Source organism: Equus quagga, chromosome 2 (genome assembly GCF_021613505.1).
Source record: "Equus quagga isolate Etosha38 chromosome 2, UCLA_HA_Equagga_1.0, whole genome shotgun sequence".
Taxonomy (NCBI): Eukaryota; Metazoa; Chordata; class Mammalia; order Perissodactyla; family Equidae; genus Equus; species Equus quagga.
Window position 1 is genome coordinate 156,019,450 of NC_060268.1, and position 12,534 is coordinate 156,031,983.

At 48.9% G+C, this 12,534-nt stretch overlaps 1 protein-coding gene across 1 annotated transcript in view; it reads left to right on the forward strand.

Moving 5' to 3' along the window:
- Positions 1-12,534, forward strand: part of PAX2 (paired box 2) — an 87,312-nt gene that overhangs the window by 47,262 nt on the left and 27,516 nt on the right. Inside the window, 1 exon segment of the mRNA XM_046654923.1 lies at positions 2,085-2,153. Within this exon segment, the coding sequence (XP_046510879.1) occupies positions 2,085-2,153 (69 nt within the window).

Below are 12,534 nucleotides of genomic sequence, written 5' to 3' on the forward strand. Positions count from 1 at the left end.
CTGTGGAAGTGTGGAAAACTCTCCAGACTTTCCTTTGAAAAATGTGCTAGTGATGAAGCTCTGACACCCCTGCCTCCAGGAGTCCAGGAACTCCCAGAATGAGATAGGTGACAGACGAGGGGTAGATGAGGAAGTTTTGTCACAAAGCACCCGGAAGACTGGCTGTCCATCAGTCTGAGAAGGTAGACCCCTATTCAGTACCCTGCTAAAATATTTACCTCTTTTTGGCTACAATTACGGGTGAGTATATTAGGGTCCTTTCAAGGGACACCACTTCCCTGAATGTTGCATGCCCTGGCTTACGTGGCTGGAGGATAGAGATTCTTGTCTTTTTTTTTCAGGTTGAAAAACCAAAGTCCTTTGCCTTCACCCAGTTGCTTTCGGCTGCAGCCCAAAGCACTGCTGTCCATCAGTGTTGTTGAAGCACAGAGCAATTACATAACTTGTCCAAAAATCCAAATGAAGTCATATGGTGTGAGTCTGTTGATCTGTGTGAGGGGAGGAGTGTTGGTATCGTCCTTTGATGTGTGGGATTGCAGGGGGCTGGGATTCTGCATTCCATTAATTAGGTGCACAATGAGTTGTGCAGTTGAGTGGTGCCAAACTGGTGCAGTTGTGCGTTTGCAGGCAGGGCAGGTTGTACGGCTGCAAACAGCTGAGTCCTCTCGCTGCCTTTAATAGCTCCCTTCTGCTTTGGATGAAGCCGTAACTGGAAGAAGCGGTTTAGTTCCTTAGTTTCCCTCCTAGAAGTCCTGGAGTGTGCTGCTCAGGTTGGACTTGGAGCGAATGAGGGATTAGGCTGTGGAAATGAGCAGCGCCTGCCCTGTCTAGGAGCCCTGGCGGCAGGCAAGAGAAGGCAGGACCCCACCAGGAAGGAGGATTCAGGGTGGAGGCCGGCAGGAAGTCCATGGAGGGCAGCACGGGTGGGCAGTGGGGCCCAGTGGGGAAGGATGTGGGCCCTGGAGTGAGGCACAGCCGGGTTTCAATCTCAGTGCCTTGGGCAAGTCACTTAACCTTCATGGGTTCAGTCTTCTCTGTAAAATGGAGGTGGTAACAGCACTTCATTGGGACTATAGAGAGGACATGAGATCATGGCTATAGAGTGTTGAGCCAACTCCATCTTGGAAGATGGGTCATTGTGTGTTTGGGGAGGAAGGCCTAATTGGCAGGTTTATGTCTCAAGAGGAAATGAAGTCGTGTCAGAAAGAAACTTATTTGGGCACAGGCTCCCTAACCTTGGTGCAGCTCCTTTTAAGTAGGGCAGCCTGGGGAAGCTCACCTTGGGATAAGTTAACCTGGATGGGACCAGGGCGGTGGGGGGAAGATGTCAGCCTCCCCTGTGTGATTGGGAGGGCCCTTGCCCACCTCTGCTTACTCATTTGCTCTGGGGTCTTTGGTTGGGCCACATGTCATCTCTTATCATCCCCCAGCATTTTAGATGTGTATAAATAAATATAGGAGCCCTTCTGTACTAACTTGGAGGCATCCCTCCCTCTATCTATTGCAGTGCATTTCTGCTCTCACATGCAAGTTTATATATTTACCTTGGGAAATGTATGTTTGTAATTTTTTACCTGGTTTATGCAAATGCGGGTGTGTGTGAGTTTTCTACCATTCTGAGATCTTTGAGTGAGAGGGGATGTGGAAGGCCATGCGCTAGGCAGGCGTGCAGTTTTCTGGGTAGTGTACATACTTGAAGAGATGATCAGATGTGAGCAGGTGCACGTCCACCAACGCCAGTGAGCAGAGAGAGCTCTAAGTCAGGCCTGAGTGTGTTAAGGGTCCATGAAGCACAGGTGTGCATATAGAGTTTTGCCCAAAGGGCCCGTAGGCATCACCCTGCATTCTGTTGGCAAATGGGTGGGCTGTTCTGAGCCTGCCTCCAGGGGTGGCCTGGGGCCCAAGGCTAGGCAGCTGGGAGCTGGGAACCCTTACACCCTCAGGCTGTGAGAGGTGCCACCTGGAACCCTCGCAGCTCTTTGAAGAGGAGCCTGGCCTCCCAATCTTGTGGTCTTGCCCCCTGGTCTTCTACCTGCCTGTCTTTCGGGATCTCTTAGTGTCTGTCTGTCTCTTATTTGCTCTAGTCGAGGTATACACTGATCCTGCCCACATTAGAGGAGGTGGAGGTTTGCATCTGGTCTGGACTTTAAGAGGTATGGGGGCCAGAGGGAACATGGTGTGGGGGTCAGGGGACATAGCTGGGGGGGGCGGGTTAGAGACTTCCTAGAGTGGGTTCCTAAGGGCCAGAGAGTGGAAGAGGAGGAGGTGGCTGGGAAACCAAGAGGCTAACAGAGTCTAGGGCCTAGATCACTTCCGCCATGGGCCACTGCTGGGTTTGGGGGCCTGGAGGGTCAGGCACTCAGTGGATGGGGGCACTTTTTCCAGCCCTTGGAAAAACAAAGAGCAGATCGGGTAGTAAAACAAAAGCAAAGGAGACCTGGAAGCACCTGACAGCCCTAATTCATCACGGCCCAAGTTTTTTCCTGTGTTCCCATTATATTTGTTTGTAAAAGTGGAAATCAATTTTGAAGGTAATTTTCTGGAAAGAATGGAAGGGAGGTGGGAGGGCCGGATAAGGCAGAGATGGTAAAAGGAAAAATTTAGGCCAGGCACAGCCCAGGGGCAGCTCTTGGCAAGGTGAAAGAAAATTGCATATTCAATCTCCATCCATGAATCTCCCTCACTGCTGCCCGCCTCCTGCTTGAAAACAATGAAGGCTTTTTCCCAACGCTGGGCAGGGCCTCGGTATCAGCCTCACTTTAACTTCAGGGTCATTAATTCCCTGATTATTGAAGGAGAAGAGAGGGTTGCAGCATCGTCAATTCTAAAGGCGCCCCCACCCCCCCCCCAGCATGTGATAAGGCCCTGGCTGGGGTGGGGTGGGGGGCAGCCAGGGCAAGGTGAGGTGTTGCTTCAGAAGAGCAAAGAGGTGGGGAGGGAGGAAATGGGGAGCCAACTGGACTGGGGGGAAGGAAGCCAGGAGGAGGGTGGAAGAAGGCAGTCATTACCGCATACCTCTGTTGTGTTGTTATTGCAAATTAAAAGTAGCATGTTCCACTCCACAGCTATCTTTGGGGAGGGAGGGGCACCGAGGGAGGTGGGGGATCTTATCATTGCTTCTTCAGCAGACCAGCCGTGGTGTCACCGTGTGAGGTGACATTTGAATTTACAATTCCGCTGAGAAAAGCCATTAATTCACAAATTAACATTTCTCCCTCTCCCTCTCTCTTTAACACTCTCTCCCTCTCTCACATGGATGTGCAAGCAATTGAAAAGACAAAGGAAATAGCCTTAAGGAAGAGACTTTACTGCTAGTCTGTCTGTGCTGAGATTGCTCCCCCTGCTTCCAGATAGATAAACCAATTACCTGAGCGGCTCTGCTCCTGGCCGCCCGCGATCGCCTCCTTTTGTAGGCTGCCTCCATGGCTGGATTACACTCGGTGTATCTCATTAATGTAAACCAGGCGTGCCCTGGTCACCGTCCTCTCTTCCCCGCTCTCTTTCTGGAGGGACAGCGGGAGGAGTGCTGGTGTCAGAAAAGGCAGGCAAAGAGGACCCCAGGGAAGAGGAGAGGCTGCCACTGCCCAGCTGCCAGGCCCTGGGACTTTGGGTGCAGCCTGCGGTCCTGGAGGAGGCTGCTGGGGGAAGTCTGCAGGTGAGCGCCCCTTGGTAGCCTTGCATGGGCGGACATGTAGAGGCAGAGGCAGGAGCCAGAGCGTGATTCTCTCAGGCCCACGGTGCCTGTTGGTCCAGAGGCAGGGGGCTGGCAGAAGCAGAGAGGGATCTGAGCATTCTCTGCATGGGAAGAGCTTGGGGAAGTTTCGCTGAGTACACACCATTTTAGTGGGACAGGATTCAGCCTGAAGGAGCTGGGAGGGGTGCTGAGGAGGGCCCAGAAGACAACGGTGATGTTGCACTACGTTGGGTAAATAAAACGAGGTTGCACTGATTCCTTAACCTAAACCCGGCACTTGGGCACAGTTACATCTGTTCACCACCTAATCTGTGCACACACATACCCACCCAGCCATGCGATTCCCTTCTCAGAGCTCTGAAGTGAGCTTACACGGTGGGTGGGGACTTGTAGATCCTCTTTCTGCTTTCACTCTCCTCCAGGCCCTGGCTGGGCACTTTAAGAAGGTGTTATATTGGCAGAGGGAAGCCCAGCAGACTTTGCATTTCTCTAAGGAGAGGAACTCTGTGGATCATTGCTGGAATCATGTGATTTCACACATACTATCCTACCTAGCATGGGTCCCAGACTGCCCCTCATGAGGCAGGTCATATGAAAGTCCAGAAACCAGATCTACCTGAAGGTAATCATCTGTCTAGACAAGTGCCTGAGTTTGACAGTATTAACAAAGCTCAGCCTATGTGCATTCTCCAACAAATATCCAAACTTGGCTAATGTCCACTCCAGTCCAAGAAAGAACTAAGGTTCAAAGGTCAGCATTCTCTAAGACACCAAAAAAAAGTTCACTTATGAACACACATTCATTGTTACGATTATATCTTCCTAGTAACCTGGGAAATTAGACCGTTCATACCCGAGGAAGGAATTTTTCTATCTTAGTTGGATCGCATATTTTAGCCAAACTCTCTGGGTAATATTGGCCATGAGCCTGTTGAATACTGACCATGTCATTATACAGACGTAGGTATAGGTTATGTCCGTGCTTTATGAAGACCTTTGTCTCGGACCCTGTGCACACATGGACTCACTTTTTTCTGTGGGGACATAGCAGGGTGTAGCCATGCTGTGTGGAGCTGACACAGGTGCATGAATCTATACATAAATCCCTGTGTTTATATCAGAGGCTGCAGCCAAATCATCAACCACCTTAGTTTCCCAACCAGTTCATGCTGTTGTGGATAAAGAATTATGTTTAGTTGTTTAAGGAAGTATGTTGAGATTTAACATGAAAGAGTATTGTTTTTCATGAAGTGCCAAAAAGTCAGAATAGACAGGTCGACACCACCCCCCAGGAGAGAACGTACAGATTCGCGGTAGAGGCGGCCGTATGTGTCCTCCACCACTGGACACTGGGGTGGGGAAAACACAGTATTACAACTTTCCCAGCAAAGGCCTCAGGTCCTCCTCCACACTCCCGCGTCTGTACACTCCTGTGCACACGTGTGTGCATGCCCATCTTGTTAGAGTATGTCTTCAACTCCTAGTCTTCCACTTGGCAACTGCCTTCCTACCATGGCAGGTAGGCATCGTTTTCCTTCCCCCACCTGGCAAGGGCACCAAGCGAGAAATCCGCTGCCTCAGCTCTGCCCTTCTCCCCTAAGCAAGCACAGGCTCTGGACGCAGGAGGGAGGAGCCGGGCACTGAGGCTGTCCCCCAGGCATGCTGCTCACGGGCTCGCCTCCCTGGGTGCCTCCTCCTCTGCAGGCCAGGGGGGCAGGGACATGGAGGCCCCCTTGGAAAAGGGGTTTGGAGAGAAGGGGGGCTGGGGACACCCAGGATTGCTGTCTGTTAGAGGAGTGGGTCCCAGCAGCCTCCCCGACCATTCCTGGCTACACAAAAAGGAGCCCTGGAGTCCAGGGAAGGACCCCTCCCCTGCCTGCCTTCCTCAGGCCCCTGGTGGCCGTAGGGCTCTCAGGGGACCCTCCCCATTCTGCCCCGTGGGGGTGGAAAGGCAAGGAGGGTTGGGGGAGGGCTAGGCCTGGATCACGAGCCTTAGAGCAGAGTTGCCGCGGAGCCAGTAATTCAAACCATCCTGACCCTTCGATGAACCCGAACCTGCTGACCTTGACAACACCAGACAAGGGAGGCCTCACAAACCTCAACCTGTGCGGAGGCCTCGCCTTTTCTCCCTCCCTTCCTTGGAGCCCTGTGGCCCAGCCTTCAGGTGGCTCCTAATTTGGCCATCTCCCGAAATGTCAGCATCCCTCCCTCCCTGAGGCACACACCTGCCTGCCTGAAAGCAGCCTCTGTGCTCCTCTCCACTGGAGACAAGTGCATGGGCATCCCACGGGGTCTTTCTAGGGCTTTCTCCCTTAAACAGAGCTTTTATACCTTGCGCATTCTCCTCCTGCCCCAGGCTTCCTCTTTTTCAGGAGTACTGGCTTTAGTGTGTGTGTGTGAGAGAGAGAGGTCTGGGTGCACATAGGGGCAGGGATAAAATGTGATCGAGACAGAGCGGACAAGGGGAGGGAAGAAAAGCCTGAGGAAAGCAGCCCCAGGAACCTGCATTAAAGTAAATGCAGTTTATGAAGTTTATGCTTTCCTCCTAGGGAGAGCTGGGTTCCATCCAGCAGCCTCTCCAAGCCTACCAAACAGCTCCTGAAGCAGAAAGTGCAGGCAGGAGTACGAGCAAGCCACTGTCAGAGGGAGAGACGCACGGACACACACATACACACACACATATTCTCTCCCCCCCACCCCCGTGTGTGTGTGTGTGTGTCTCACTGACTCACACGGAGCTCCCTAGGCTCCGGCAGACTCTGAAGCCTGGGATGGAGGGATGCAGACGGGTGTTTGGTAGGAAGGACTCTAGGAGCTTTCCTTCTCTTCCTTCTTACCACCCCACCCCCATCTCCATCTCCTTTGGTGGCGTGGCCAACCCAGACACATGGGCACTGTGGACATCGGGGTGGACTGATGGTGTGATAAGCTGGGCCAAGGGCAGTGTGGACCACTGGGGCAACCAGCAGTGGCAGCCGCTCTGGGTGAGGGGCAGTGCCAGTAGTCTTGGGCTGGTAGGGATGAGGTCTAGGTAGTAAAAGAAACCAGAATGTGGTCTCCCAGGACCCTGCCTTTTTCTGATGCTGGGGATCCACTTTTCTCCAGCACTTAGTCTAGAGGCGCTGGGTACTTTGCGGCTTCTGAAGGAAGCTGCTGAAGTCTCTTGAGGAGAAACAATTAGAGACAATTTTTTGGGGGGGAATTCAAAGGAAATAAGTGGTTGACAAGATTAGGATATGGGAGCTCTCAGAGGGACTTTTAAACAAGGTAGCATATCTGCCTTTCTAGACTCTTCGTCACGTACACAAGCACATGAGTGTGTATGCACTAATAATGCGTACGTGGGCTGGGATCCTTGACTTTAGAGGAGAGGGGAGTCTAGAGGGGAAAAATGACCGGAAAGGGAAGTTTATAGCAAAGGTGTTTGCTCCCAACTGCGGGGTTGGCAACATCTCATTTCTTGCCCCTGTGCTCTCATGACATGCCTCCACTGGGCACGGGCAGTGAGGAGAGCCCATCTCTCAGCTCTCCCTGGAACTTATGTCCCTATTCAAGCTCTACCAGGACTGGGACAGAGGAGGACAACAGAGGTAGAGTCATCTGAAAGCAGAGTTGAGGGAGGAAAAGAGTAGAAGGGAAAGTGAAGGATGGGCAGAAATTGCTGATTGTGGGGGATGCTCAGGAAGCCAGGAGACGTAAGGCACGGAGGGAGGCAGAAACTGGCCAAGGATGGCTCTCGCCCTTTCTCTCCCCTTCTCTCTCCTTTCCCCTCCCTCCTTCCCTCCTCCCCCTCCTTATCCCTCCCCTCTTCCCTCCACACGTCTTTATTGGTTCCGGTAATAGCGTTGATTTGCATGTCAGGCAAAGCCTTGCTACACACACAAAAAGAAAACCCCAGCCGTGGCGGTGTGGCAGTGTCAGCTCTCGCTGTTGTTCGACAGTGTAAAATTAAATTAATAAAGCCCCCAACACAGGAAAACATAACAGGAAATTAATGGCCTTTACTGTCGCTCTGATGCAGTCATTTGCAACCCTGCTTTCCGCACCAAAGACTTCATAAATGCAAGCAGTTTCTCTAAACAAGCATACTTAGGGCGGCCTGGTATGTAATTTTTCGCCTTGCTTGTGTCCTTTGAGCTAACAAAGCCCCCTTCCCTTCTGGCTCCAGAGAGGTTTCTAACTGGTTCTGGCCCCAGCTGGAGCCCAGCATCAAGCAGAAGGCCTCAGCCCCTCCCTGAGAGCCCAGAGACACTGACGGAGGACTCTGGTCCTACACAGACAGACACTGGGCCAGAAATCCTTTCCCACTGGTGGTCATTGAGCCTGGAGCCCCAGCCTCTACCAGCAGGCCAGCAGGAGGCACAGCGCATGCTCTCAGGCAGGGTAGTTGATCACTGGGGAATTCACCCAAACCCACCCAATACGCACCCCTCCCCTTTCCCTGTGCATCTGTCCTCTCTCCCCCACTACCTGTTGGCTCTCCTCCCACTGCCTCTGGCCTTCCCTCCGCTCCTCCCCCATCTGTGCCAGCTCACCCTGCTTCTACTTCTTCACATAAGGAGTCACACACACTCAGGCTGGCTCTGTTGGCAGTGGGTGCCCATGCCCTTCTTTCCTACAGGTAAGGGAGGTGGGGTGGGGGGGTGGAGGGAAGGGAAGCTAACTTACTCAAAACAGGAAAGTAGCTGCACTAGTACAATTCTCGGGTTCTAGGTCTCCCCATATCTCCCTCTTCTCTACAGGTTGGTTAGGAAATACGAGGACCCTAAACGATCACTCAGGCCATCCCTCTGTCCTTGGGCAGATTTCCTGTAAACCATTTCAGAGAGCTGAGTGTCTGTGATTTGCTTTGACGTATAAATAGGTCGAATATTGAGAAAACTTACCTCTCTGGAGACCTTTGTATCAATGTGGGCCCAAGTGCCCACTGTGTTGGGATGTATGAGAGGAGCAAATAACCAGGACGTGGATCTCAAGGAACTTATGATCCATTTGGGGAACAAGGCTACACTCCAGACAAGGAGCTGTTAGTTAAATGCTGAACCATGCAGCTGAGTGTTCAACGGGAATCCTGAAGAGGCCAGAGGAGCAAGCAGGAAAGGGGACTCCAGACTGGGAGTGGTAAGATTCGAGAGGCTGTCTCCAGGGACATCTCCCATATGGAGGGAGGCCAGTGGCTGGCTGAGAGTGGTGACAAGGCAGAGACAGACTCTTACAGGTCATCTGGTCTTATCTGCCATTCAGATAGAACTCTCCCCTCCAGCAGTTCTGCCTGACAGGTCACAGCCGCTGCCTGGACATTGGGCATAGATGGACAGTTGTCATTGCCTTTATACTCAGCATTGCTTTTATACTAAGTCAGTGTGGTGTCGAGGGAAGAGTACAGGACTTAGAATCCAAATGTCTGGATGCAGGCTCCATCTCCCTTCCTTACTTGCTCTGGGACCTTTGGCTAATTAATTACATAATCTCTCTGAAACTTAGTTCCTCATCTTTAAAATAGAGGTAAGGACATTAACCACACACAAAGAGTGGTGGTAAAGATCTCCATTTGACACCTTCTCTTCTCTCCCTTCCTCCCTCACTCCCTCCTTTCCATTCATTCCACCTGATTTACTGAGCACCTGGAAAAACACGGGGCTGAGTCCTGGGTGGATTTCGGTTTCTCATGTGGTGTGATCCCTGCGCTTGAGGGAGGTCCCTCACCACCCTGGTTACCCATCTCTGAATTCATTCTTGACAGTTAAAGTCCCTCTTAAATGAACACTAAACTCTAGAGACAGTCTAGCCAATGCCAAGTACAGTAGAACCATTGCCACTCTCCATCTGGAGACTCTACATCCATAATGTAGCTGAAGATTACATTCGATTTTTTTAGCAGCCATGTCAAACTCAAACTCATATTGAGTTCGTGGTCAACTAAAACCTCGAGATCTTTTTCACATCAATTGCTATCAAGTCGGGTCTACTCCATTCTGCACTTGTGTAATTGATTTTTTTTAACCTAAACATAGGGCATTCCATTTATCCCTGTTGAATTTCATCTTGTTGGTTTGGGCTCTTAGTTTCCCCCAATTGAGATCATAAGGATGTCTTCTATGTCATCATACCAGTAGGTTTTGTTTAAGAGTTCTTTTCCTTTAAACTAAAGGAGAGCCGCTTGGCCCACAATGGAGCGCTGTCTCCTGGTTGTGATAAACGAATGCTTGACGTACTATTTAAGCCCAACAGCCATCAACCGTTTCACTTTTCTTCATCTCGCCCATAAAGTTAGGGAGGAGATTCTCTGTGTAATGTTGATATTCACATGCTGCATCCACAGCATTTCCTTAATCAATTAAAAAATCCAGTTTAAGTTGATGAGCAGAGTGAGTGCCTTTTATGTATAAAGCATGGCAGGACTGATTCACAAAGGTCAATAGGACACAGTTCTTGACCTCAAGAAGCTTCTGATCTAGTAGCAAGGCAGTGTGCACATCATTATAGGAGCAAGATGAGATAGATGCTATGATCAAGGTATGAAGCGCTATAATGAGTGTTTAAAATAAAAGCAGTTGCTTCCAACCAGGGTAACTGAGGGAATCTAAGTGGGGATGGCATTTGCTGTAAGCATGGGTATCTAGTTAATGTGCCACGACTTACTCTTGGTGAGTGACTGCAGGCTTCAGGGTATCACCGTTTTCTTTTTTAGTGCCTACAAACTAACTGTATAATCATTTCTTCTAAAAGATTTCCAGACCCTAACATTAAATTTATTAGTGTTGTTTGCATAAGTTTACCTTTTTCCCTTTTTTGCAAGAAGGGATGGCATTTGTCACTGCCTCAGCCTTTCAGTGTGACTTCTCAAGGATTATCAATAAAACTTTTAGGATCCTATCTACTTTTTCCCCCAGGGTTCTGATATATGAATTTTCTGGGCCTGGGAAAGTTAACTCAGTTGAAATGGTTAGGAATTACCTGCCTGGCTTCTCGTGACCTGGGCAACTCCTGCTGGTCCCATTTTTGGAGATTCTTTTCTTTGGTGGAGAAGACAAAGGGAAGCTGAAGTTCTGCCTTCTCTCTCGTTTCTCTCACTATCACCTCCTCTTCCCAAGCACTCAGCCTGAACCTGCCTTCCTTTTTGTTCTTCCTCCAAACCTAGCTGCCCAGCCCTTTTCTGTTGTCTCAGCTTGTTCTGAGCTTTTGTCTTCCTGACAGGCTCATGCTCCTCTCATATCCATCCTTGGTTGTAGTCCCCTCCTTCCGTCTGTTTTGTGTCCTTTATAAGAGGAGAAAAAAATTACTTTTGTCTGATAATAAGTGTAATACATGCTCATTGCAAAATATCTGGGAGATACAGTAAATTTTTTTTAAATCACACGTAATCTCATCATCAAGAGGTAACCACCGTTGGAATTTAGTATATTCTTTACAGTCTTTTTTTTCCTGTGCATGCATAATTTTATATTTATAATTTTTATCAAAACTGGAATGATACTGTATATATAGCTCGTATCTTGCTATTTTCACTTAACATTATATAGGAGCATTTTCACATATCATTAAATATTCTTCGAAAACATGATTTTTTAATGGCCGCATAATCTTCCACTGTTCGATGTACATGTCCTTTTAAAATCTAGGCTCATCATATTTTAAAGCTTATCCGTGTGCAACAACAATGATTTTCCTTAAACATCCTTCTCTTTCCACCCCTCCCCCACTCCCACTCCCTTTACTTTGTCAGGCTGATTATTTGAGCTTGTAGAGGCGGAATTTCATTTTTAGAGCATCCTGTCCTTATAGAATTATATCCCCTTCTAGAATCTCTTGCCATGGGATCACATGACCATTCTTTCCCTCAACACATATCAGTTGGCTTTCCTCAAATCAGATTTTGTCCGATGCTCCCTTCTTTTCCTACTGTCAACTCTAGAGATGGTTCTTTCTCCCCAGATCCCCATCACTTCCCTTTTGTCAGTTTTTCTTTCTTGGTCAGAATTTATCAGCCTGGAATGGTGGAAAGGGCACTGGGCTGAGAACCTCAGTTCCCATCCTAACGATGACTAGCTGTGTGACATGGGAAATTATTTAACCTTCCTGGGCCTTTTTTTTTTTTAATTTCTAGGAGGGAATTGGATTAAATGATCTCCATGGTACTTTCCAGCTGTAAAATGTGATGACACTGAATCCAGAGTAGCAATTTCCTTTGCTGCTTCTTTTTCCTTCTAAAAGGTAAACCACTGAGCAAGGCAGATTAAGAATTTATCAACCTTTGCTTTTGAAATTCTTTTTGACAAATCAGCCAATATTTTTCATCACCTGTTATGTGTCAGGCCCTATGCTAGGTTTACAAAAATGAAAAAGATGGGTCCCTGCCTTCAAAATAGTCATAGTTTAGTGGAGAAAACAAACATTAAAAAATAACTATGATATGTATAGACTCTAAATTTGGGTCTGCCACTTGCTGACTACACTAAGTAATTTGGGGCAAGTTGCCTAACCTCCTTGGCCCTAGGTTCCTCCAGGTTATGAGCTCAGCTGCCAGAGGTACATTGCCTGGGTTTGCTTCTGCCTTCCCCATCACTTGTAGCTGCCTAACCTTAGGAAAGTTCCTGAACCTTTACACTTCATTTCCTTATCTACAAAATGGGGACAATGATAGAAGCTTCCTGCTTAAGTTATGGTGAAAATTAAGTGAGTTAATACATGTAAAATTCTTAGATGGGTTCCTAATATATAGTAAGTACTTAATGTCAGTTGCTGTTATTGTAAGGATTAAATCAGTGGGTGTAAGTTAAGCATGGTGTCTGGTACCTTAATAGGAACTGGATCAATTTTAGTTATTATTATTATTTCGA